The 27699-nt window shown below is 41.0% G+C and overlaps 2 protein-coding genes and 1 long non-coding RNA gene across 4 annotated transcripts in view; 1 reads left to right on the forward strand and 2 right to left on the reverse strand.

Annotated features, from left to right (window-relative positions):
- The window catches only part of BLTP3A (bridge-like lipid transfer protein family member 3A), an 87021-nt gene extending 70714 nt beyond the window's left edge, over positions 1 to 16307 (reverse strand). The window contains exon 1 of one of the 2 annotated variants that reach the window (XM_070361277.1): positions 13561 to 16307. Coding sequence is in view for 1 of the 2 variants with exons in the window: in XM_070361276.1 (XP_070217377.1) it covers positions 1782 to 1825 (44 nt within the window). In the remaining variant the exon portion in view is untranslated. Of the gene's footprint in view, positions 1 to 1781; positions 2083 to 13560 lie in introns of those variants that run through there. The other variant, XM_070361276.1, reaches the window with a different exon arrangement.
- LOC138985059 (uncharacterized) lies at positions 559 to 13554 on the forward strand. The gene is made up of 3 exons (XR_011462296.1): positions 559 to 1329; positions 8582 to 8732; positions 13251 to 13554. It is a non-coding gene; the product is annotated as an uncharacterized lncRNA (long non-coding RNA).
- A 147-nt stretch (positions 16308 to 16454) lies between the features above and the next one.
- On the reverse strand, positions 16455 to 27222 carry SNRPC (small nuclear ribonucleoprotein polypeptide C). The gene is made up of 6 exons (XM_005888284.3): positions 27112 to 27222; positions 26728 to 26770; positions 23097 to 23205; positions 20846 to 20935; positions 19364 to 19468; positions 16455 to 16802 (listed from the first exon to the last, which is right to left on the reverse strand). The coding sequence occupies exons 1-6, from the start codon at positions 27117 to 27119 to the stop codon at positions 16678 to 16680; spliced, it is 480 nt and encodes a 159-aa protein (XP_005888346.1). The 5' UTR covers positions 27120 to 27222; the 3' UTR covers positions 16455 to 16677.
- Positions 27223 to 27699: the final 477 nt, after the last annotated feature.

A 27699-nucleotide genomic window follows, 5' to 3' on the forward strand; every position in this document is an offset into this window, starting at 1 on the left:
CAAATAACCACATCGCATGCTTTATTGAACACTTACTATGCACTAGGCATTGCACTAAGCCCTTGTGTATTAACTCATGTAATCCTCACAACAGCCCTTTGAGTTAGATACTACTATTATCCTCATTTTATAGTTAAAGAAAGTAAACCAAAATCATCCTGACCTCTTAAACACAATGCTATGTTAGGTAAGATCATCTCTAAACCCAAAAATTGTCTGTTTCTGTGTTCATTCAAATTAATGGTTTCCCTTCAGTTAAATTTTCCGCCTCATTCACAATCATTAGTCATACACATGTCTTTACACAGAGCAAGCAAATTCATGGCACACCTAAATGAATGTCACCTGAGAAAGAATATAGTAGGGAATTAACCCAAGGAGAGGATCCAAAGGCACTTTCCAACTCCAGCCTCTAATCCGCTTTTACTTTAAAACATGGTGTGGTGATTAGCCAAGAGATGAATCTGAATCTAATTACTAATTAAAGTCTAAAATCAAAATAACAGTAAATTGGCCAAAGTGTCTGCCAGAAGAGAGGATGCAGTGCCAGCGACAGTGTCTCACACAGCACTCACCAAGGCAATGAGAAGACCAGAAAAGAAAGGAGAGCAAGGCCTGGGGTCCGTGGAGACTGGCTCCTCCCCCTGCTCCCTCCTCCTCAAAACCACTGACCACTGTGGAGCCAAGGACTGGATCACGCTCCACGTGAGAGACAACGGCTGTCTAAAGGTATCGCTAAGCCCTGCCCAGAATAAGGAGTGAAAACGAAGTGAAAGGTCAACTTCTGATTTTTCTGGATACCAGTTCTGACAAGCTGCAATCCTAACTCAGGGGTCAGCAGTCACCCAATTACAAGCGAACAGTTTTGCGTGCCACCCAGCTCGGGTCCAAATGACTTGGACATAACATTGCTTTGATGGTTGCAAAGCAGAAGTGGGAGTCGTTAGTTCTTTTCACAAGCTGTCCAAATATCCTCCATATCTTAAAGAGAAGGCTGTTGAAACTTTATGCCCAACTCTCACGCCCTTTCTCCATTTAGTCTGTGTTAAATGAGAAGAGAAGCCCCGAGAGGGGAAAAGGAGACTCGAGGAAAGGCCTGGGTGCAAGGATTAGATCTTTTTCGAGAGTGATGCAACAGGGTCAGCCTGACGACGAAGACAAGGAGCTGGGAGCTTCTGGGAGGGAGAAAAATCAGTATCGCGGGTGGGAATCTGAGCGGGGGATGGGTTTTGAAGGACTGGGGAACGGGGTCATTTTTAAGTGAGTGGCCCAGGTTGAGGGATCTAGTCCGGAGCAGAAGGAGGAAGACGAAGACCGAGGAGCGGGCAGGTAGGCGGGTAAAAAGGCGGGCAGACGGCCCCGAGGGAGGGGCAGCAGCGCGGAGAAGGAAAGAGTGGGAACCACGGGGGCCACCGGGGGCCGGGCAGAGGGCCCGGGGCGGGGGCCATGCAAGGGGGAGCGGGGTGACCTGCCCGGCGGTGTGGGAACTGAGGTGCGCGCGGCCGCTCAGGAGATCCTTGCGGTCGGGAGGGCCTGGGCACCCGCGCCGGGGCAGGGGCGCCGGGCCCCCAGGGCCCAGGGCCAGGGCAGAGCAGCGCGGTGACAACGGTCGCGGCCCCCGGAGCGGGCTGTCCGGCTCGAGCTGAGGCGGGGATCGCCGCCGAGTCCCGGCCCCGGGGCTGAAGAGAGGGAGGCCGGCCCGGAATACGGCTTTTAGGGAGGAGGGTCGAAGGGGACGAGGACGGGCCCGGGACGGCCGGGGCCGGCGCTGGCGCTCTCACCGGGACAGGTGCTTCAGGATCTGCTTCTTAATGAGCCCGGCCATGCCGGAGCCGCGGCCCGCGCGGAAGGTGGGCGGGCGGCTATGGCCTCCTCAGCGGCGAGGGAGACGCGCGACCCCTCACCTCGCCGCGGCGCGGGGACCGGATGCCGCCGCTGCCGCCGCCATGGCGCTCTCCAGCCCCTGCCCCGGCACCCGGAGCTCCGCCGCGATCCCACCCACCCGCGCGGCGAGGCGGAGATCGCGCGCCGCCAGCCCGGCTCCGCCGCGGTCCGGGGTGCGCTCGGCGGCGGGGGCGCGCGCGGCGGGAGGAGGGACGCGCGCGGCTGCGGGGGCGCGCGCGGCGGGAGGCGGGGCGGGCGGGCTCCAGGCTCGCTCTCTCGCTAAGCCCCGCCTGCCGCCTCTCAGCCAAGCGAGATCTGAAAGCCTTCGCCTGTCAGCTGCCGGAGTTTCACACCTCGGCTGTCGCCTTGAAGAATCGGGGAAAGGCGGCGTTCTCTAATTTTTTTTTTTTTTTTTTTTGCAGGAACTCACTAGATAATTGCACATTTCGCGGTCCACCTCTCTCATTCATTTCGCTCACACATTCACTCATTAGTTGAGCACCAGCTAACTGTACTCCAGGAATCGAGCCGGGGAGTGAAGAGTAGGTTCAAGGACCTCGCAGGCCCATAGTACCACGACACTCTGTTGCTTTGTGAAGAGTGACAGGGGGACACCTCGTCATCGTCTTTGTGCCCCTCTTAGCCTCCATCCAGTTAACCAGCGGATAAATGTTGACTCAGCCCGTACGAGGTGCACTGCAGAGGCCCCCATTCCCAAATGCTGGGGGCAGCAGAAAAGGAGGCGGTAACTTTAAATGACCAAGGACTTCAGAGGTCGCCTTTTTTACAAAGAAGGAAACTGAAGCCCAGGGAAATAGCTGAAAGAGCTTATTTAAGGTCACAGCTACCTAGTGAGAGACAAGAGGCTGGAGCCCAAGTGTTCTCAGTCCAGTGCCACCTCTACCCTAGTCCACCCATACACCTAGATTCTGGCAAAGGTGAGAAGGTGGCAGTCTTCAGGACTCACACCTTCAAGCAAAACTCTGAACAAACTACTCTCCGAGACAGGCTTATAGGAAATCTGGCCACCAGTTAAGTTTATTCGTTCTTGTAGACACACAGTAGATGAACATAGCAAAAGTCAAGATGTCTCCTCCCTTGTTCCTCAGCCATTCAATTCTCTTCCCCTAACAACTGTTACCTGATTCCAGAGATAGTCTGAGTATATGGTGAAACATATAAATGTTAGGGTTTTAATATAGACAAATGGATTCCTATGCCTCTTAGTCATAGTAAATTCATATTTCCCAGAAGCTCCCCCCCACCGCCCCGCCACTGGGTTCTCTACTATGCATTTCTTTCCATCAGAACTGCATAATCTATAATTTCTCCATCTGCCCTCCTCTCACCAGAATACATCCTAGGGACCAATAGATCCCACAGAAGAGATTTCTTGCCAGGGATATTGATCATAATCCCTCCTTCTAATTTGGCTGTCAGATGCAGGGGCCTCTGGGCCATTTTTTGCATTTCATGTTCCTTTTCCTAGAGAATCTAGCAGCTGACTGGATATCTGACATCAGCGATATAAAATAAAACTCTCCTCAAGGTCAAAGACTCATCATCCTTGCTGGATGATTCACCATGCCTGATGAATGAGTTATTTTTTCACTGAAAGCAAAAACTTATGCTCTAAAAGAAACACATGGAACAGAAGCATTCCTACTCTCACCAATAGCACACTTTCCCTGCAATGCTAAGAATGCAAAGCATATAAAGGCAAAAGAGATTTGGGGCCAATTCATATTTTTTCTTTAAGGTTAATCCTTTCAAGATTATTGTAGATTAACATTCAGTTGTAAGAAATTATAGCGATCCCTGTATACATTTCACAGTTCCCCCCAATGGCTTTTTGTTGTTGTTCAGTCGCTCAGCCGTGTCCCACTCTTTGCAACCCCATACACTGCAGCACTCCAGGCTTCCTTGTCCTTCACCATCTTCTGGAGCTTGCTAAAATTCATGTCCATCGAGTCAGTGATGCCATCCAACCAGCTCATCCTCTCTTGTCCCCTTGCCTTCAATCTTTCCCAACATCAGGGTCTTTTCCAATGAGTCAGCTCTTTGCATCAGGTGGCCAAATCACTGGAGCTTCAGCATCAGTCCTTTCAATGAATATTCAGGACTGATCTCCTTTAGGATTGACTGGTTTGATCTCCTTCCAGTCCATGGGACTCTCAAGAGTCTTCTCCAACACCACAGTTCAAAAGCATCAGTTCTTCCGTGCTCAGCCTTCTTTATGCTCCAACTCTCATAACCATACATGACTACTGGAAAAACCATAGCTTTGACTAGATGGACCTTTGCTGGCAAAGTAATGTCTCTGCTTTTTAATACTCTGTATAGTTTGGTCATAGCTTCCCTTCCAAGGAGCAAGTGTCTTTTAATTTCATGGCTGCAGTCACCATCTACAGTGATTTTGGAGTCCAAGCAAATAAAGTCTGCCACTGTTTCCATTATTTCCCTGTCTATTTGCCATGAAGTGATGGGACTGGATACCATGATCTTAGTTTTTTCACTGCTGAGTTTTAAACCAGCTTTTCACTCTCTTTTAACTTCATCAAGAGGCTCTTTAGTTCTTCACTTTCTGCCATAAGGGTGGTGTCATCTGCTTATCTGAGGTTATTGATATTTCTCCTGGCAATCTTGATTCCAGCTTGTGCTTCATCCAGCCCAGCATTTCTCATGGTGTACTCTGCATATAAGTTAAATAAGCAGGGTGACAGCATACAGCCTTGACGTACTTCTTTCCCAATTTTGAACCAGTCTTCTTGTTCCTTGCCCCAGTGGCAACATCTTATAAAACTTTAGTACCATATCACAACCATGATGTTGACATTGATATGTTCAATGAACAAAACATTTCTTCCTGATATGAATGCCTTTTATTTCCTTTTCTTGCCTTATAGTGTGGGCTACCAATCCTGGCACTTTGTTTAATAAGACTGGTGAGGGCAAGCATCCTTTCTTTGTTCCTAAAGCATTCATTAAGTCTTTTGGCTAAGTGACTAAGTCACATCAGTCGTGTCCCACTCTGTGTGACCCCATAGATGGCAGCCCACCAGGCTCCCCTGTCCCTGGGATTCTCCAGGCAAGAACACTGGAGTGGGTTGCCATTTCCTTCTCCAATGCATGAAAGTGAAAACTGAAAGGGAAGTCGCTCAGTCGTGTCTGACTCTTCACGACCCCATGGACTGCAGCCTACCAGGCTCCTCCGTCCATGGGATTTGCCAGGCAAGAGTACTGGAGTGGGATGCCATCACCTTCTCTGATTAAGTCTTTTACCAATAAGTATAATATTAACTGTAGATTTTTTGTAGGTGCTCTTCCCAATTTAATGAAGTTCTCCTCTATTTCTATTTTTACTGAGAGTCTTTACCAAGAATAAATGCTTTTTTCAAAGGCTTTTTCTGCTTAAATGCTATGTGATTTTTTTTTTTTTTAGGCTGTTAACATGATGCGTTACCCTGACTGATTTTTCAAATACTGAACCAGCCTGCATCCCTAGAGTAAACTTCATTTGGACATGGTGTATAAGTACTTTTATATATTGCTGCACTCTCTTTGCTAATATTTGCTTAAGAATCTGTGTTTATTTGCTTAAGAATTTGTGTATATTTTCTTGATGGCTAATGATTGAGCATCTTCTTATGTGCTTACAGGTCATTTGTGTAACTTTTTTGAGAAATGTCTATCCAGATACCTTGTCCATTTTTTAATTGGGTTATTTGTCTTTTTATTATCAAATGCAATCATTTTTATATTCTAGATTACAAGTCATTATCAGATATATTATTTGCAAAACTTTTTCCTACTGTCTTTTCATTTTCCTGATTACAATCTTTGAAACAAAATTTTTAATTTTGGTTATCATTTATCTTTTTTATTCACTTATTGCTGTGTTTTTGGTGTTGTATCTAAGAAATCACTGCATAATCCAAGGTCATGAAGATTTACATGTTTGTTTTCATATAAAATGTGTATAGTTTTAGCTCTTACATTTACTTGAAATGACCCATTTCAAGATAATTTTTGTATATGGGGACCAACTGCATTATTTTGCATGTGAACATCTAGTTGTCTTAGCATCATTTATTGAAAAGAAATTTTTCAATAAATTTCATTATTGAAATGAATATTCTTTCCCCATTGAGTTATCTTGGTGAAAATAAACTGCCATGCACCAGGAACTAATATCGGTTGTATGTCAGTTATACTTCAAAAACAAACTAAAAGAAAAAGAAATCTGATTTGTGGTTACCAGAGGTAGGGAGGAGAGGGTGTGGGGAATTGCATGAAGGCAGTCAAAGGTACAAACTTCCAGTTACAAGATAAGTACTGGGGTGAAATGTACAATATGATTAAAATCATTAACATTACTGTAAGTTTTATATAAAAGGTAACAGTAAATCCTGTGTTCTCATCACAAGAAAAAATTTTTTTTCTTTTTTTTTGGGCTGGGGTGGTCATCACTGCAGCGCTTGGGCTTTCTCTAGTTGCGGAACACAGGCTTAGTTGCCCTGCGGCATGTGGGATCTTAGTTCCCCAACCAGGGATCGAATCTATGCCCCCTGCATTGGAAGGTGGATTTTTAACCAGGGAATTCCCCCCCAAATTTTTTCTGTTTCTTCAATTTTGTATCTGTATGAGATGATGGATGTTCACTAAACTTACTACGGTCATGATTTCAAAATGTAAGTCAAATCATTATACTTCATACTGTAAACTTACACAGTGCTGTATGTCAATTATATCACAAAACTGGAAGTAAAATAATAAAAGAAAATTAGTTGCCAATGAAAGTATAGATCTATTTTTGAAATCTTAATTCTATTTCATTCATCTATATATCTAATCTTAAGCCAGTAACAGTGTCTTGATTAGTGTAGTTCTGTAGTAAGTTTTGAAGTAAGACATCTATAGTGGTTTTGAGTATATAGCTTTTATAAATTTTAGTTGTATGTTTTTTAATTGTTCCTCTAGTTATTATATTATTTATGCATACCTTATCACAATCTACTGGTATTGCCATTTACCAGTCTAGTGAAGTATAAAAAGCTTACCTTTTATATTCTTTTTTTCTCTGGGAGATCTAGTTGTCTTAAATATTTCCTCTATGTACATTTATAGCTGCATTAATCAGTATTATGATTTTTGCATCAACCATCAAACATAATTTAGAAAATTCAGGAAAAGGAAAATCTCTTGTACTTACTTACCTGTATTTTTGCTTACCATATTCTCATCAATCCTGATGAGATTCATTCATTTATTCATTCATTTATTGTTTTTCTGTTTGGAGAACTTCTAGTCATTCTTTTACAGTATATCTGCTGGCAACAAATTCTCTTCATTTTCTCTCACTGGAGAACATCTTTATTTCCCATTTGCCCCTGAAACATTATTTTCACAGGGTAAAGAATTCTGGACTGATAATTCTTTTCTTTCAGCACTTGAAATCTGTTTGCCACTTCCTTCTGGCATCCATGGTTTTTGATGATAAATCTGCTGTCCTTCAAATTGTTTCCCCTCAAAAGTAGGGTGTCATTTTCTCTGGCTGTTTTCAAACTTTTTGTTTTCAGTTTTCATAACTATGTAGATTTCTTTGAGTTATCCTGATTGTTATTCAGCTTCTTGAAAACGTGTGTTTATGTCTCTTGCAAGCCCTTGGGAAGTTTTCAACCATTATTTGTTGCAGTACCTTTTTTGGCTCTCTCCTTTTTTCCCCTCCTGGAAGTCTGATAACATGAATATTAGATTTTCAGGGACCCACAGGTCCTTAAAATTCAGTTCATTTTTTTAAGTCTATTTCCTGTTGTTCAGATTGGGTATTTTTTATTGTTCTATCTTCAAGTTCTGATTATTTCTGATTACTGTTTCTTGTTGAGACTATTCATGAATTTTTTTTACTTATTTGGCGGTTCCAGAATTTCCATTTGGTTCTTTATATCTTTTTGCTCACTACAGCCTTTTCATGATGCCTGCTCTAAAATCTTTTGTCTAATTACTCCAGGAGCACTATCAGCTTACTGTTGACAGGTATCAATTGCATTTGAAATGTAGTTTGAGATCTTCCTTGATCTTGGTCCAATGAGTGATCTTAGATAGAAATCTGGATAGTTTCATATTATGTTCCGAGATTCTGGATCTTACTTAAATGCTCTGTTCTGCTAACTTATCCTTGCAATGCAGAAATGGGGAGGTACTTTCTTGTTACTATCAGGTAGAAACAGAAGTCCAGGTTGCCCAATTAGCCTCCTTGGATACCCAAGGAAAGAGTTCCTCATTACTGCTGGGCTAATGTGAAAGTTCTGGCTCTTCAGCAAGCTTCAGCTAATACTTCTCTAGCTGGGAAGTGGCAGAGTGCCTTGTTATTGCTCCCCACAGCCTCATCACCACTGGACATTGATAAAAGTCCTTAAAAGTTCTGACTCAGCGTCTTCTGACATCTCAAGAGGGGGCAATGCCCTGTTACTGCCAGATGGGAATGATAATCCAAGCTCTTTTCTCACCATCCTGGCAGGGGTTTGGGGCACTTCATTGTAACCTCACAAGGGTGGAAATCTAACTCCCCACTTGGTCTTTGTGGCATGGATTGGGGTAGGGTGAGTTTCTGTGGTGTTTGGCTGGAATAGAGTGGTTATTGTCTAAAAGTTTTCTGACTTACTAAGCTACCTCTTTTCTGTTTGTTTGGATACAGGAAGCAGACTTTTCATGGAGTGTATTTTTGTCTGTTGCCCATTGGAGATTCCTGGTTCCAACTTCTTCAGCTCCAAGTCTGGCACCTTTGAGGCAAACAGAAAATCCGGAGAGCTCATTATGTTGTTCTTTGGGTCACAATGCCCTAGCAGGTCAGCCTTCTTCTCTCCGCCTTTCAGAGTTTCCTATGCTTGTCTGTTGTTGTTGTTTTAATTTTTTGGCTGCACTGGGTCTTTGTTGTAGCACACGGGCTCTTCACTGCAGCAAACAGGCTTTTCCTAGCTATGGTGTGTGGGGGCTTCTCCAGTTCTGAGTACAGGCTCTAGAGTATGCAGGCTGAGTAGCTGTAGCACAACGGCTCACTAGTTAGGGTGCATGGGCTAGATGTTCTGCAGCATGTGGGATTTTAGTTTGCTAAACAGCCATCGAACCCACATCCCCTACATTGGAAGGCAGATTCTTAACCACTGGACCACCAGGGAAGTCCCTCTTATGCTTGCTTTTTATGTATATAATGTGCAGGGTTTTAGTTGTACTCACTGGGAATAGAGAAATATACACCTATTCTATATTTCTGGAAGCAGAAGTCCATATATTTTTTTAACTTTTTATTTTGAAATAATTATAGATTTACAGGAAGTCATTAATACAGAGAAGCCCCATGTACCCTTCACCCACTTTCCTACAATGGTTATATCTTACACAACTACAGTTCGATATAAACCCCAGGAAACTGATCCTGGGGATGCATGTGTATAACTGTCACTCATGATGTGCAGCCTGTGTAACCACTACCACAATAAAGATACAGGATTATTTCACCACAAAGCTCTCCCTCGTGATACCCTTTACAGTCATTCCCGGCTGCCCCATCTCCACTCCCAACACCGTCCCTAACCCTTTGCAACTACCGATTTGTTCTTCATTTCAATAATTTTTGTTATTTATACAGATGGAATCATGCAGCAGATACCCCTTTGAGACTGGCTTTTTTCACTCAGCATACTGTCCTTGAGATACATCCAAACTGTTCTATCAAAGTTCCTTCATTTTTATTGCTGAGCCATATTCTACAACCCATACATTTTAAAACCACCTAGGTAATCACTGTATTTCAGAGACAGTAGCTTTCCTCACCTGCCTGGCAGGATAGCCACATCTCTAAATTCATGATTGGGGATCTTCCCTGGTGGTGGTCCAGTGGCTAAGAATCTGTCTTGCAATGGAAAGAACACAGGGTCGATCCCTGGTCAGGGAACTAACATCCCACATGCCTAAGCCTATGTGGTCTGGAGCCTGTGCAGCACAACTACCAAGCCTGTGCGCTTGAGTATGTGCACCACATGAAAGATCCCACATGCTGCAGCCAAGACCTCATGCAGCCAAATAAACAAATAAATTAAAATATTTTTAAAAAATTAATTCATGATTAGCGAGTTCCCTGGTGGTCTAGTAGTAGGATTAGCTCTTTCACTGCTGTGGCCTGGATTCATTCCTTGTTCAGGAAACTGAGATCTCATAAGCCATGCAGCACAGTAAAAAAAAAAAAAATCATGCATTTGTACATAGTGTGCTTTGTATGGGACAAAAAAGGACATACACAGTGGCCAAAAATAACACTATACAGACAAGGAAAAGTAGTTTTATGGAAAACTCAAGAACAAAAGGGTTGAATAGCAAAGAGCAGATATCATTGTCTATAAAGATTCTTGAGAGTAGTTTCTAGTTTGTGGTAGTTATATCTTTTAAAAACAAGTTGAGGTGTGACTGACATAGAACACATATTATTCAAATTATATAATTTTTAAAAGTTTTGACATGCATATACACCTGTAACTGGAGAAGGAAATAGCAACCCACTCCAGTAGGCTTGCCTGGGAAATCCCATGGACGGAGGAGCCTCTCCGACTACAGTCCAAGGATTCACGTGAGTCAGACATGACTTAGTGACTAATAAACAACATGAAAACCCCAGAGTTCCCAAATATTAACTTTTATGGTCAGCATCTACATAGACTTACTTAAAATACTTGGTTGCCTTATGACCATCAGAATTCTTTCATGCCCACCTGTCTTTAGTTTGCTTCCTGATATTTGTGGCTTGCCTCAGCAATTCCCAACTTACTGTGACATTAGAACATGATTTCAGTGGGTTAATTCTACTTTATTAAAATTTAATGGCCATAAATAGCATACTTAATACATTATTGGGCTTCCCTTGTGACTCAGCTGGTAAAGAATCCACCTGCAATGCAGGAGTCCTGGGTTGGATCCCTGGGTTGGGAAGATCCCCTGGAGAAGGAAAAGGCTACCCACTCCAGTATTCTGGACTGGAGAAGTCCATGGGGTCACCAAGAGTCGGACACGACTGAGTGACTTTCACTATACACCTGTAAAGTCATTACCACAATGTCCATCACTGTCAACAGTTTTAGCTGTTTGCTGCTGTTCCTCCAAAAGAATAAGCAGACTCTGCTTCAGGGTCTTGGTATTTATCGGAAAGCCTGTGCCCTAAACATCTGCACAGCCTTCTACTAACCACTTCTAGTTAGTAGAAGGTCTTTCCCACAGACCTATCCCTTGCCTGCCATTCCCTATGCCCCTTACCGACGCCCCTTTTTCTTCATGGCACATACCACCTAACATTGGTATTTTTGTTTATTGTCTGACTCCCCCTTTAGAACATAAGCTCCAAAAGAGGAAGAACTTTCTTTTACCATCGTGTTCCCACCACTGAGAACAGTGTCCAAACTCAGAGCAATAGAGTGGCACACCCTAGGCAGGCTTCTCTAGCAGGAGTGCAATTTTTGTAGGGGGCGGGGAGGGAGACTGTGCGGCAAAGTGTGACGTGTGGGATCTTAGCTTCCTGACCAGGGATCAAACCTGCACCCCTTGTACTCAAAGCACAGAGTCTTAACCACTGGACTGCTAGGAAGTCGCCTAAGCCCATCGATACTACTTTCCTCTGAGAGTCTCTTTTTATCAGCCAGGTAGGTTCAGCTGCATGTGACAGAAAACTCAAGATAATGTGTGACTTCAATATTTACTTCTCTTTGACATAAAAGAAGTCAAAGGTAGGCAGAACATGGCAGCTCTTCAATCATTTAGGGACCTATGCTCCTTTTACCCAGAGAAGGCAATGGCACCCCACTCCAGTAATCTTGCCTGGAAAATCCCATGGACAGAGGAGCCTGGTAGGCTGCAGTCCATGGGGTCGCTGAAGGTCGTACAAAACTGAGCGACTTCACTTTCACTTTTCACTTTCATGCATTGGAGAAGGAAATGGCAACCTACTCCAGTGTTCTTGCCTGGAGAATCCCATGGACGGGGGAGCCTGATGGGCTGCCGTCTATGAGTCAGACACAACTGAAGTGACCTAGCAGCAGCAGCAGCAGCAGCAGCAGCTCCTTTTACCTTGCTAATACCATCTTTAGTAGCCAATTCATGGTCCAAGACATTGCCTGCATTTCAAGCAAACATCATATCCACATTCCTGTCAGCAGAAAAGGACAGAAAAAAAGGCACGTTCTCTCTTGCCACATGGCCTCACCTAGTTACAAGCTATGGGGAATGTGCTACTCATTGCAGATGGCCATGCATCCAGGTAAAAACTCGATGTTCTCTTGTTAAGGAAAGTAGGAGGTACCAGGGTGAGCAATCAGTAATGTCTAACTGCCACCCTAGGCTCTACTGTTTTTCTTCTTTTTGACCTCTTTACATGCTTCTCTCTCCAGCAGAGGCCTGAGACTTAAATTCTTTGTCCCACCTTTTACTTCTATATTCGTTCAACAACCATCCCCTAAAAGTGGATGTGATGTATAGGCAAAGAGGAGGAGGGCAGGATTAAGAGACTTGTTTCTTAGGGTCACTGTGAAAGCTAAGTACTTATAAAGGGCTTTGAGATCTTGGCGTTCTGTGCTGATTTCAAAGTCTCATCATTAGATAAGGATGTAAGTCATCTTATGGGCTTTTCTTAATTGACAGCCAGGGAAAGATACTTACTCAAAAGGAACGAGTATGGAGAAGCTGGACAATCACCTGCTAGGTGATCAAAATTACTATCATCAACAAGGGGGGATGCCTGTGTGCCTGCCTACAGATATGATATCCCAGGGATGCAACTGAGGACGTGTACCCAAATGCAATCATAAGGAAACATCAGGCAAACCCAAAGTGAGGCGTGAGGAATATTCAACAAAAGATGGTGAGATAAACAAAAGATGGTCATAAAAGACAAAGAGAGGCTGAGGAACTGTTCTACATTAAAAGGAGACTAAAGAGATGTGGCCCCAAAAAAGTACATGATTCCAGAAAGGATTCTGTACAGGAAAGGGGAAAAAAATACAAGGACAAATATGAAACATGGTTGGTAGATTAAATTATTGAATCAAGGTCGATAATTAAAACCACAGTGTGTAAGAGAATATATTTATTCTTAGGAAATACACACTTAAGTATTTATGGTAAAGGGCATGAGATAAACAATTTACTCTCCAATGGTTCCAAATAAAAGAGAGAGAGAGAGAGCAGAGGGCAAATAATAAAGTGAATGAGGTGAAATGCTAACAGCTAACAAAAGGTGATGGGTGATGCTGTCAAAGGGTATATTAATGTTGCTTGTGTAGTTCAACTTTTCTTTAAGCGTGAAATCTACCACCCTGACCCTTAAGGATTTCCCAAGTGAATCAGCGGTAAAGAATCTGCAGGAAACAAGGATTCGATCCCTGGGTCTGGAGGATCCCCTGGAGGAAGAAATGGCAACCCACTCCACTGTTCTTGCCTGGAGAATCCCATGCACAGAGGAGCCTAGTGGGTTACAGTCTATGGGGTCTCGAAGAGTGGGACATGACTGATAACTGAGCACACACCCTGACCCTTAAAGGGCAAGAACAATAAACAACATACAGTTTATTTTATTCCTGCACTTGTCTGATGAACTATTCTAGATGCTGTATTTGATCCTGGGCCAGAAAGACTAACCTTTATGCTTTTAATTAGGAGAGAAAGAAACGTCTTCAATTAGTTAATGTTTATTAAGGTCTTCATGTAAACAATACACTGGGCAAGTCTCTGGGACACTTCTCTCATGGCAACCTAAGGTCAGCCAGGCTTTTTCCTTCTGTTCACCTGATGAAAGAAACCATGTGACTGAAGTTATGTAAATGGGACACACACTTAATCACCACTGGACTTTTTCCATACAGGATGACCAAGTTAGCCTGCAGCTCTATGCAAGGATCCCATTTCTCATGCAGCCTGAAATTAAGGGGCCTGGCATTTTGACAAACCATTAACGCCAGACAGCAGACATGATGACAGCTTGGACTTTAACTGCCCTCATAGCTTTGGATCTGCCCACAGAGAAGGAAGCAAGTATGTTATCCCACACTGACCCTAATTTCTTCAGTTCTTGATATCTAGTAGATTCTGGTTTGTACTTATACAGATGCTCATATTACAGCTGACTCATATTTTAGAATTAAAACCAGATGTCTAAAGGCATAAAGCAATAGCACCAAGTTTAAGCCTCTTACAAAGGAAACATCTGATAATCATTCATTATAATAATAGTTTGCCCTAGGAGTTAATAAAATTTAAAAAAACCTTCTTTAGAATTATTTATTCCCACTTTTGTTCACTGTTAAAACTTCTAAGTCAACATATTATTTTCCTGAAACTTTGTAAAACACTTTTTTTCAAAGACTATAGAAATGTTTCTAGAGTAGATATTCAACCCTAAAAACATACTGTGGAAAAATCTTTATTTTAGGAAAACCTAGGTTGTTCCTAGTATCTGAGGCTATTTTAAAAACCTAAATAGACACCTGTGGGCTTCCTGTGTATCCACAGGCTCTTTACCCTGCACCTAACAGAGCCATCCAAACCAGAAACTTGCTGAGTCACATATAAGCTCCACTGGCATGGTTTTCCCTAACAAATCCTAAAGTCTACAGAAGATTTTAAAAACAAATGTAAGCTATAAAAGACACACAAATTATCAATTTCTAAGACTTAAGTCCTCCTTAAAAAGATGTGACAATAAAAAAACTAAAAAGCAACAAGTAGTCCTGGCAAAGGCTCAGACTAAGAAGCTGACTTAGCTTCTATGGAGGCTGAGCATAAAGATCATCTCGCTGTAAGAATCCAATCTCTTTCTAATCTCTTGTTTACCTAGATATGGTTTATTTGCCTAAATTAGCTTTTCTTCAAAATAGTCACAAGTTTCTAGGAAAAAAAACAAACAACCTATCGTCATTTAAATTTCTAGCTACAAATCTTTTAAAAATTATAAACACACATGCATATATATAGTTGTATTCTTGAGTATAATAGATCCTAAGACAGAGCTTGCCAAACCCACTGAATAATCAAAATTTCTTAGGGAGCTTTCTCAAAACACAAATTTCCAAAGCCCAAACCAGATATGTAGAATCAAAATCTGGGGTCTTTATTTTAATCCCTATTGAATTTGTTACAATATTTGTCTTATGTTTTGACTTTTTGTCCGCAAGGCATGTGGATCTTAGCTCCCTGACCAGGGATTCAACCTGCGCCCCTGCACTGGAAGGGGAAGTCCACTGGGCCACCAGGGAAGTCCCCAAGTCTGGACTCTTTACTTTGGGAAAGGTCTTCCATAACTCTGATCACCAGCCAGTTTGTGAACTGTTGGTTTAGGGCGCCCTCTGCCATAGCATCACATTTAACAATAACCTCAGATGGCAAAGGTGGATTGTTTTGTTTTTTCAATAGAGAATGATTCAAAATCCAACAGATACAAAAAAGCGGCAAACCTCTCTCATTCCTCCCTGTCCCCTAGCCATTCTTTTACTTTTTACGGTCAACCAGTATTTCCAGTTGCTCAACTGTCCTTTGAGGGATCCTTTAAGCACACACAGGCATATATAGGTATTTCCTTTACAAAAGGACAGCAGCAAACAAGACATTGTTATGTGAACAAACCAAGATTCGGGACAATGTGTATCTTGGAAATCTCCCCGTCAGTTCAGAACTTCCTTATTCTGTTTCAGCATGCATGGGATGTGCCACAGTGTGGGTGTAATGTCTTTGCTCAGTCCCCTTTCATCAGACACCTATGTGATTTCCAGTTTTTTGCTATAATCTTGTACATATGTCATATCATACACGTCTGTCTATAGGCTAAATCTGTTCCCTGGACTTGGAAATGCTAAGTCAAAGGACACAAGCACTCTAATTCTGAGTGATACTGCCAAACTGCCCTCCCCAGAGGTTATAGCAATGTTTACTGCCACTTGTAATATGAAACAGGAGTTTAGATTTTACACTAAGCTGAACAGTGGCAATGGCTTGCTTCTAGATGCCTCCCTGAAAACATTATCCTTTTATAGCCTGGTGACATAACAAATGATGTTCTCAAGATACCTTCTTCACCATGAAAATCTGCCTAATTTTTCTATTACTAGTAGAGAATTTTCTATATGAAGCTCAAGAAAAAGAGCTGAGTGAAAGGAGAAGTTGAGGTTAAGGCAATTCTTGCCAAGCTGACACGCACTCTCTGTGAAGCTATTTTCCCTACTTCAGCATAAAAGAAGTTTATGCTTCTTTTAAATTAAAATTGTCCACTTACTACACAAAGTATTATTAATGTGAAAAATTAACCAGGTGCTCTTTATTATTTTAATTGACAAAAGCTCTACAAGTGTTGGATTTACCAGTTTTTGCACAAGTAAACTTTACTAAATAAAGATAAGGCACCCACAGGGACCCACTCTACAGCTAAGGGAAAACAACGTCAGGCAGAGGGCATGCTGAAGGGAGAATGAGCTACAGAAAGACAACAGGAATCTCTGTTATAATACAAAAAGAACACAGAAGGGAGGAAAAAAGGGAACACATTTTTAACTAAAAGAATTGACAATTTTATTTTCACATTTCACAATACAAATGAAAACTGTTTTTTCTGTCCCACTACTTCCTTCCAAAACTACTCTCTCTGATAGGAAGGGGGAACAAGTTTTCCTTATCATGCTCTTAGAAAACACCCCGAGTCACAGCACCATGATCTCCTGGTTAAGTACAAGTAATACAAAACTGATACAAAGAGGCTCCCCAATCTCCTTATCTGTCTGGTCGGGTCATTCCTGGCCGGGTGGGCACCATCATGGGACGGGCAGGAGGTCTCATCATTGGGGGCCCGGGCATCATTGGCATGTGGCCTCCCATAGGCGGCCTCATTCCAGGAGCTGCAGGCAAAACAAAAAAGAAAAAAAGAGAGTCAAAAATACTACTTAGGAGAGCTTGATGGGACTTCATTTAAAGACAAAAAAAGAGCCCCCCCTGCAAAATGCTGGAAAAAAGACATACTTGACAGAAGAAATGCAACAAATCCATCACATCTGTAAATTACTTAGACATTCTCAAACAAAAAACAAAAAGGTCAACACAAGAACCATATGGGAATCATGATCATTTAATGATAGTAAGGGGGAAACTATTAATAGATTGTTTTCCAGAAATCACCAGGGACCAGTTCCCTAAATTGACCTTTTTTCTCACTCAGGGAAATTCACAGCTAAGTCACATGTTACTCAGTCAGCTCTTTTAATCACTTCTATGCACCATATAACCAGGAGCTAGTTCATGAATGTACACAGGCACAGAGGACAATCTTACCACTAAGCGTTTGTTCGGAGTTGTAGGAAAGGTGAGCAGGAGGCCCATGCTGAGAACCTGTTAGTAACCATACTTAGCTCAAGTCAAGAAAAATAATAGGCAATAATGTGATTTATAACAATTAGCACACACACACAAATCTGATTTTTCTAATGCATTTCAAAAACTAAAAATGAATTTTTTTTTAATGTGTCCCATCAATATAATACCAGCCAAATAAATGAGCCAGGGAAGGGAGGGCAAGCAGACAGGTGAGGGTTGGGGAGGAATACAGGCAGCTTCATGGGACTGGTAATGTTCCACTTTCTCAGCTGGGTGTTGGGTTCATGATATTAATTATATTACTATGCCTCATAATTTTCATGTTATATAGCTTCTTTTTAAATATCAGATTTTACCTAATCATTTTTCAATAAATCATTTTGATTATAATGATTCAAGAGAAAACTATATTTAAAGTTGAATATAGCCTTACCACAAAAAGCAAAACACAAATATATGCAAAAACACAAGATCCAACAGGTACAAAATTTAAGATAAATTTCAGCAGAAACAGAAAATATTAGAATTCTAAATATCTTATTAAAACTCCCTCCATAACATAACCTGTATTCAGCATTTTCTTACAAGAAACTGATCCAGACCAAAGACTAAAAATTAGGCCCCTGAAAACTTGTTTTCTTTAGTCTCCATAGTGCATTAAACTTTAATTGGTTGTCAGCACTGACAACTAATATGTCTAATAAGTATTCCTTTTTACATCTTTTTATTATGGAAATGTGCAACCATACACAAGCAGAGTAAAAAGAATATAATGAACATCCATGTACCCATCAACCAGCTTCAACAATTATCCACCCGTGGTCAACTTTGTTTTATCTTATCCCCACCCATTCTTACCCCTGCCCACTCCCCAACTACTCAATTATTTTTAATGAAATCCCATAACTTTATTATTTTAACCTGGCTAAAAATAACAACAAAATACTCAGGCAAACTGGCATCACCAAGCCTGTATTCTCAAATGTCAAGCACACACTGACACTGAGTTCTAGAAGCTTTCTTTACATGAGTCAAAGCACTTCCCAATTCACATCCCTAACCCCTCTAGGCATCTGAACTTGTGACCCCAATTTAAGAATGTAAAAGACATCTGAATCACTTAGACTGTGTTCTGGATTTACAAACCAGTAAGGCAGGACTTTTCCTTATCTAAACTTTCCCCCTCTAAATGACACCCACATCAAGCATACTGATCGCTTCTGACCAGGAGGCTACTATACTGTCTTATCAGTTGGGGTGTAGGCTTCTTATGTCACTTGTATGTACTCTAATTATTTATTCTGCAAACCAATGAAATATGAATACAGAACAAGAACTGTTTCTATAAAAACTACGCTGATTACTAAGAAAGACTCAACCAAATCATCCCCCCAGTGTACTCACAAATTTGGTAGGCGAGAAGATCATAAAAAATAGGAACTAAACTGCCTCACAAGGTCTCTAACCACTTCAAAGAAAAATGAAACTAAAGTTGGTAAAGGATGCATTATGAGTGTGGCTTACTGGTTTATGCAAGAAACATATGGTGTTCCAGTCAGTATATTCATTCTCAAAGCAAAGGCCCTGACTGCGTATCAGAAAACTACAAACCAATGTATATTTATGTTTATGTTAAAATCAAATGTTTGAGGTACAAGTTTTTTCCCCTTCTGAATAAAAAACTACTAGGCCTAAGATCTTTTTCATAAATACTAATTAACCAAGTTAACCTGAAAGATTAAATTAGCAGTAGGGGGGCAGTTCTGCTCCAAACCAAAACTGAGGAAAGCAGCAGCCTAAGGATGTATCTACCCTTCTCCTCATTACAAACAGCCAAAAGTCAGGAGGGGCAAGGAAACAGGAGGGTCAGAGGAGAAGAAAAAAAGAGGTAGTCTTATCTTCCTTTCAGTTGCACAGGGTCTTTGGATACCATCCAATTACACTGATAAACCAAGTACTTCTTTTTACTATTATAGATTCACCAAATGTAATTTGTTGCAGTACATTTAGACAGCTAATTAAGAATTCTATTTAAATCAAAAGCTAGAACACAATGGAGCATCCAAGAAGGAAAGAGACCCAAACTTACCAGGTCCCACTGGCATCATCCCAGGAGGAGGGGGACCCATCATCGGCATCATGGGAGGGCCCCCCATGTGAGGTGCAGGCATCATCCCAGGGCGAGGAGGACCCGCTGAAATAAGAAATGGGCCTCAGACTGAGATATTCTTGTATATTAACAATTTCTTTTTAATGAAACAGGGCTTCATGACCTGGCCCAAATTCTGCAATAATTCTGTAACTTTTTATGATTTGTTTTATAACAGTAGATCGACAAAAATCAGCTGGCTACAGAACTTTAATTACTTTATGACTAAAAACAAGCCTGCCCAGACAGAAGTGTAAAGTGAAGATAAGTTCCCCAAGTTAAATTCCAAGTTTTAAATTTCAAACTCTATCCTCTGTTAAAAAAAAAACAAAACAACAAAAAACTGATGATCTTAAGCTACAAGTATCTAATTTCAATTTCAGGTCTTTTTTTTTTTTTTAATCAAAACCTAGGTTTAAGAGAGTCTTTGGAAATATGATAATGTACATGCAGAGATATTCCTGACAGTATCTTTTACAACAGCAACAATCTGAAACAACTTACATATCCAACAGTAAGAAAATGGTGAGGTTAATCATGTACATTCATACCACTGCCTATTCTACTATTACAAATAATGGAGTTGAGTGCCAGCCAGTCGGGACAGACTAGGGGAGAGAGATGACCTCAAGCTGCTGTGAGCCTGATCAGATCCCAGGATGGCAAGATTCCAAGAAGGGACTGGTGGGTCACTAGTGGTCTAGCCTACTTCTCTGTGTTTATATCCATGATTACTTACAGGACTGAATTTAGGTCTCTGAGTTCAATTTCTATCTGAACCCTTATAGGAGGGACAAAGAACTTAGGCCTAATTATTCTATCTCCACCTGTCTGTTCTGCAGAAACAACAAACCTCCCCAAACAGAAGAGTCCTTTGACCCACTCCTAACTATGCAATTTTTGTCTTTCTCAAGGTATATGTATATTGGTGTTAGATGGGTTACAAATTTGGGAGAGAGACTGAGGAGTTTATCAGCTGTTTCGGTCCTCCAGTGTTGGCATTCATAGCAGTAAACAATTTAATACCTTAGCAACACCTCTTTATACATCAGCTCATTATCACAGGTACATTCAGAGCTATCCATTGTATCTGTCACAGACCCACTTGAGACCTAGTAATAGTGCAATAAGAATGTAACTCTAAAGATAATTCACAAATTATACCACTGAAGCTGTCATCTATTACTGTCTATATATCCACCAATGCAACGGACATGAACTTGGGCAAACTCCGGAAGATGGTGAGGGACAGGGAAGCCTGGCTTGCTGCAGTCCACAGGGTCACAAAGGGTCGGACACGACTGGATGACTGAACAACAACATTCATCTAATGAGCATTTGAAAGCCTACTGTGAGATAATCTAACAAAATCAAGGATAATCTTCCCAGTTACACCTACTAAGGTAAAAACTTTATACTTACGGAGACTGGGGGGAGGTGGGATCATTGCCCCTGCAGGAGGAGGAGCAGAGAATGGAGTAGGAGGTATCTTTCCTTGTTGAAATGCAGCAGCTTTGGAGAGAGTAAGCAAAAACAACAGTGAATAAGAATTCAACAACCCATTTAATTACTAAAATAACCACTTTCTTTTCAATCTTTAATGATCCCATTATTTCACTCTAAAAATCTTTCATCCAACATTACAACACCATGGTCAAAATCAACTTTAAGTACTCACCAGCTAAAACTGCAATTAACTGGTTTACTGATCTGGGTTTTTTAACCAAGTTTTATTTCATCACCATTCCTATGGCTAAATAACTATGAGAGACTAGTTAACTGTAAGTGACCTCCCACCTATAAATGTTTTACCAAAGAGAAGCAGTCATCTTTAATCTGCAGATGTAGTTTATACTCAACTTAAGCTGCTCAGTTTTATTTGAAAAATGTGTGCTAAGTGCCCAGAGGCCAGGCTTTGTAAAATTTCAGTCCTTCCTATATATGCTTTCCTGCATCAAAACAATACACCATTTTGGTTTACCAGTTTTGAAATTAATGCACTGAGCTAAGAGATGTTAAAGAAAAAAGATTTCAAATTCAAAGCCAAGAGCCTGCTCTGAAGGAGATTATGATTTTTAAAAAATGTCCAATACAATTACAGTTTTTCTTTCAGATAACATGAGGCACAAATGCAAACAAAAGAAACTGAAGACTGTTTGTATTTGTCTTGGGAAAACAGTCATAAATAAACACTAAAATACACATGCATAAAGTCAATTCCTGAATATGCCTTTCTCAAGTCAGTGCAGTCTGCACCCCAGACACTCCCCCATTCCACTCTACCCTCACAGTGCAAAGGAAGTCAAATCACTCAAGGAGATCACTGATAATTCATGAAGATCAGATGCAAAAAATGACCCAGAGTAGAGATTTATGAATAGCTATTCACAAGCCCCCTAAGAGCCTATTCTCTCGAAGGGTTCATATCTCCCAACAAAGGCTTTTCCAGTCAGGAGACCTCCCACATCCTGCACAGGACAGCTTGCAAAGACTGAAGAGGGAGTGGCAATGCCACTGGCTCAGTAGCGGACTCAACACAGCCATGAACATCATCAAGTCCGTCCCCAAGGGCTCACTTCTTCTCCTCTCAAAGTTTTTCAAAAAAACATTTACTCCTTACATTTTTTTTCCCAGATGAGATAATTTCTGAGATTTGCCCCTTAATAATCTAGGAAGGGGAAGGAAGTAGATGAAGGTATCTGGTGGCTCTCAACAAGAGGCAATTTTGCCCCTGTAGGGACATCAGGCAGTGCATGGAGATACTAGGAGCTACAGGCATCTAGTGGGTATAGGTCAGAGTTGCTGCTCAACAGCCTGTAGCGCATGAACAGCCCCCGACAAAGAATTATCAGGCCCCAAATATCAACAGCGCTAAGTTAGAGAACTTTGGTATAAACAAGACAATGCTGCAGCTGAAAGATACACGCGTGGCAGCCACAGGAGGTTCTTTCTTTCAAGTTCTCCTTCTTCTGAGCTTAAAATTTTTCATGACAGTCTTGCTTAAAAAAAAAAAGCAAACACCATGATCAAAGTCCACATTTGGCTGCCAGCAGTGGGTACAATGAACAACTGGAAAAGGCCATGTTTCAGATACGTTAGGACGATCAAGCATAAAAATACAGTATCTCTTTCTGGCAGTGCTTTGTACCTTACCACCCCAAACAACAAAAATGTTCCTAATTAAACAAGTATAGCATGTATGGCAAGAGTCCAAAACATATCCAGACTATTCTGTCATATCAGTTACGCCCTTTGTGACCAGTTATCTTTGTCAGGACGGGAAGAATAAGTCTCTCAAACTCTTCAAAGAGATCTACAAACTCACCTCTACCTTTTCCTACTGTAACAGGAAAACCAATCTAAAAATTACGAATCACAATAAAGGAGGTTATAAATTTGCTACAAAATCTGGTCCACATCAACAGAAACATTAGACAACTCATTCTTCTCTACCGAACTTCCTAGTCTAACCAGTATTTGATTGCTCTACCCTCAAAAATTAATGTTTTCCTATATCCCCAAGAAACCAATGACTTTCCACTTCTTTCATTCAGCACATCAGCATGATCCTATTTATCATTCAGAATGAGCTGCTTCTCTGAAAAAACGAGAGACACAGAGACGAGGAAGAATGGGGCCATCTACCCCACCAGAGCAGGAGGCCGCAACGCACTTGTTTTGTCAATCAGGCTCTGAGCCTGCTCTTCCATCCACTTCTGATAGTAGTCTTTCACATTCTCCTTGTGCTTCCTACCACTGCAGTGTGTCTTCCTCACAGATGGCTGGAAAACAAAAAGGTAGTGATCAGTCAAAGAAACAAACAATCCCAAACCAGAAATTTTCTGAAGCCTTACCTTTTTGTAGGTAGCCTTGCTAAATTTAGCAGCTTTAGCTGGGTGCCAAAGCATCACTAAAAACATTTTCCAGCAATGTACTGTGGTAATTTACCTTCTGTATTTATTATCTAAACCTGGGGTCAGAAAACTATGGCCCATGGGCCAGCCACCTGATTTTGTGGAAAAGAAATACTGAAACACAGCGGTATTCGTTTCTTTATGGATCGTCTACGTCTTCTCTCCACAACAGCAGAGTTGAGTAACTGCAACAAAGACTGTATGGCCCACAAACCTAAAATAATTACAATCTGGCATGTGAAGAAAAAGTTTGCAATCCACTGATCTAAAACACAATATTATGTGTTTTAGGTTACTTTCTTAGGTTACTCTATGGAAAAACAATATAGCTTACATACATTTAAATAACAGTTTACGGAAATATGGTCTTTTAAAGGACCATAGGTCTAGAACATAGATTCTATGTGAATCCCTCAGAACTGTAGCTCATCTAACAGTTTTATTGAGATAAAACTGACATAAGATAAACTTCACACACTTAACCTTTTGTCTTAAGTTAACATTTATTTAACTTTTACTACATGCCAGACACCATGCTACGTACTTTACAAGTAGTGCCTCAATCTCCCTAAGACCACATGTGCACAATACAGCGAAATACTAATCAGAAAGAATGAATTGCTGATATATGCAATACAGACAAATCTCAAACCATGCTGAGCAAAAGAAATCAAACATACAGAGTATATAAGCCTCCATTCATATAAAGTTTAAAATCAGTAATAATGATCTTTAGTCATAAAAGCCAGATCAGTCAGGGTCGGGGTGCACAGGGACTCACTACAGAAGAGCACAGGAGAACCTTCTGGAGTGACAGAAATGTTCTAAGTCTTGACGCATAGAGCAAGCTGTAATCATCTGACGTATCATCAAACTGTACACTCAAAATACATGCATTTAACTGAATATATGTAATTCAATAAAATTGATTTTAAAAATCACAAGGTTATCATCTTTTATTTATGCCTAAAGATGTGTCTCAAAACACATGTTAAGTAGCAAACCAAGGCCTGGAATCCAGATCGCATTCAGATGCACCTCATGACTGCCTTCCTCCCTCTTACCTCTCTCCACATGACTGCTTCAGCCATAGCAGATATGACCACTATCACAGGAGCAGAAGCTGTGTATCTCAGAAACTGGTGTACATCTCAAAATATTAATACCATTCCCTGTCTCCCAGTCACTGCTTACACTAATACCACAATGATGCCTTAAGCTTAATAACAAAATCATGCCTAAGAACCAGCAAAAAGTTAGAGCACTGAATCTTCTATACATTTCAAAGTCCACCACAGAGACTGCTTCAGTCACCATGGAAACTTACTTTCACAAGGTATCTTGTTAGAAAAACAGTATTATAGGGATTCCTGACATGTCTTATAAAGAGATATTTATTATAAAGAGAGACTTTTCCACTCTCTGAATTCTAGCATTAGCAAGCAGAGTGAGTATACGACAAAATAGCACTGGAAAAGGGTAGAAAGGCATAGCCTCCCAAACAAACTTCAGAAAATTATGATGAAGGGTTTGACCTAGAGAGGGGGTTAGGGACACAAAGACAAAACAAAAAAGGCAGAGCTCTGTAGGCAAGCTACTACTAATACCAAATGACTGAGAGGTCTCCTCCAAGGTGTAATAATATAATATTTACAACTATTATTTCTTTAGGAGGAAGAAATACATATTCCAGAAATCTACTAACGCTGAATTATAGCTGACCATATGTTAGAATTCCAAACGAAGTGACAACAGAGAAATAATCAGTTAACTTCTTGCAGCTACTATTCATGATGACATCATGACTGAATTCTGGTTTAATCAGATCTCTGATTAAAAAAGTTGAGAGCTGCAGTTCTCAAGGTGTGGCTCACAGACACCATTCAAAGTGCAAGACAGACCAGTGAGTTTTAATGTTAAGACCACTTGACACGGTTTAGATTCTACACTGCAACTATGCATTGAGTTTTGGTGCAGTAATACAAGAATATTAAAGAATATCCACAAATGTTTCAAAACGATATTAAAGTACTTCTAGCTCCTACATACATGAGGTTGGATTCTTCATATACTTCAACCAAAACAAGGTGTGACAGATTTAGATTTAAAGTAGAAGACAATTAAGTCAGATGTTACAGAAGAGTCCAAAAAGTTCATGCCATTTTTCACACTAAATTTTTTGTTTTGGAAAATAGCTATTTTTCACTTTTAAAGTGTTATTTCTGTTATCTTTACCTTAAATGAATTAATATTTTTAAGTAACTTCAAATACAGAAAATTTTAATGGAGAAAAATCATTTAACCTACCATCCAGTAATTTCTAAGCATGTAAAGGGACCGTGAAACAAAAAATTTGAGAGCTGCTGGCATAGAAGCTTTGGAGTTAGACTGCTTGGCTCATCTTCCACCTCTACACAACTTAATGGTTTTGTAACATCCAGTTATTTATCCATGCTACCTCAGTTTCCCTCTCTGTAAAATGGGAGATAATACTAACTTCATAGGATTATCATGAGCATTAAACAAAATGATACTGTAAAGCATTTGGAACACTGCCTGACACACAATATTCAATCTTAGTAGTTGTTGTTGTTATCTATTAATTATTTTTTAATCAAAAAATTCTCCTCAAAATGTACGCATTTCTTTCCAATTTAGTCAAACACTTGAGACCCTTGACACAAACAAATATTAGAACCTCAGGACATTTTCCTAGAGTTTTTACTTGTCACAAACTTTTTTCTTCATCTTTAAACTTGCTAAAGCTTTTATTATTTTGGGTCTCCACTGAAAACACTGACTGATGGAAGATTAACTTTGAATTATAAATACAGTTACAGGAAGGGTGGAAAAATAAACACCCCAAGTAGTTTCTTCAAGCAGTAGCCCTCAAACCAAAGCGAGATGAAAAGCAGAAATTACAAAATTCTTAAAAAATCTTATTTATTACATACAAGGCTTTGCTTAGGTTTTCTTTTATTAAAAAAAAAAAAAAAGTAACAGTTTTATTGAGCTATAATTCACAGGCCATACAATTTACAAATAAATTTAAAGTTACAAAATAATGGCTTTGATATTTCCCTTAAGTTGTACAATTATCTATTTTATACGTAGTAGTTTAAAACTCTTAATCCCTTATCCTTATCTTGCCTCTCCCCACTTCTCTCTCCTTACTGGTAACCACTAGTTTTTCTCTGTATCAGTGAGTCTGTTTGTTTTGTTATATACATCCGTTTTGCTTTATTTTTTTGGTTCCACGTATAAATGAGAACAGAGAATATGTTTCTTTGACAACCTTATTTCACTAAGCATAAGACTCTCTAAGTCCATCCACGTTGTTGCAAATGGCAGGCACACGGTTTTTTGAAACTGAAAAGAACCACTACTTACAGAATCATGGGTGAGGTATGTGTCGCAGTAGTCACAATAAAATCTGGAAAAAGGAGGGGGATAGAGAAAAAAAGAGATGACAACCAGTTAATAGATGCCCATCAGAGCTGCTAGTCACTGAAGCTGAAATATAAAATAAAAGACGTATTTACGATATGAAGATATCAAACAAAACGTCCTGACACAAGTCAAGCTTTTTGGCTACCTCTGCGGATTCCACCTCCGCACTCGAAAAGGAGTAACGAGAAATCCGGGTCATCCTTCCTTCCCCTGACCCGCTCGCTCCCCCAGAGGCTACCGGAGCCAGAACCCGCTCTGCGTTCTCCCGCAGGGAGACAATTAGTAACCGTGGCCGCGAACACGCAAATACAGGCCCCCACTCACTTAGGCATGTTGCTCCACAGGCCGTTAGCAACTCCGTTCCGCGCCGCCTGGAAGTGACGCGCTCAGTCAGCGCCGACGCAGCGGAAGTGACGAGCCCAACGCGACTTCAGAAATCCAATCCCAGTCATCCAATCCTCCAGCTGCGTTGCGCAGGCGGTAACCGCGTCGTGGGCGGGGCGAGGGGGTGGGGCTTGTCCTGCTCGTCTCTTCACCTAGATGAAGGCGGGAAGAGGGGGTACCGAGAGTCGCGGCGAGGTTCAGTAGTCGGTCTCGAAGCCGACATTCTCTATCCTCCCGGAAGTATGTTCACCCTGGTATAAATGCTGAGAAGACAACAGTGAACAAAACAGGCAAACATCCTTGCCCTCGTGGAGTTGATATTCGAGTTGGGGAGGACCATAAAGTTAGTAGGTAGTGGGTTAGATGGGGCCAAGTTGCAATACAGTAAGGGAGGGAGGGAATGAAGCATGAAAGAGTCCAATTTGGAATAAGACAGAGAAAGCTTCCTGACAAAGTGACAACTGAGAAATGACAGGTTTCTTAAAACAAGAAACCCAGGCGGAAGCCGGTTTACGTACCGTCTCTTTG

The sequence above is a fragment of the Bos mutus genome, chromosome 23 (assembly GCF_027580195.1).
Source record: "Bos mutus isolate GX-2022 chromosome 23, NWIPB_WYAK_1.1, whole genome shotgun sequence".
NCBI lineage: Eukaryota > Metazoa > Chordata > Mammalia > Artiodactyla > Bovidae > Bos > Bos mutus.

Excerpts from the sequence above, each read along its gene's own strand:
- SNRPC (XM_005888284.3), bottom strand. Across the intron at positions 20,936-23,096 it reads GAGCCTGATTGACAAAACAA|CTGCTGCATTTCAACAAGGA; the intron begins GTGCGTTGCGGC and ends CTCTCTCCAAAG. Across the intron at positions 19,469-20,845 it reads CCCACCTCCCCCCAGTCTCC|CGGGTCCTCCTCGCCCTGGG; the intron begins GTAAGTATAAAG and ends TTCTTATTTCAG.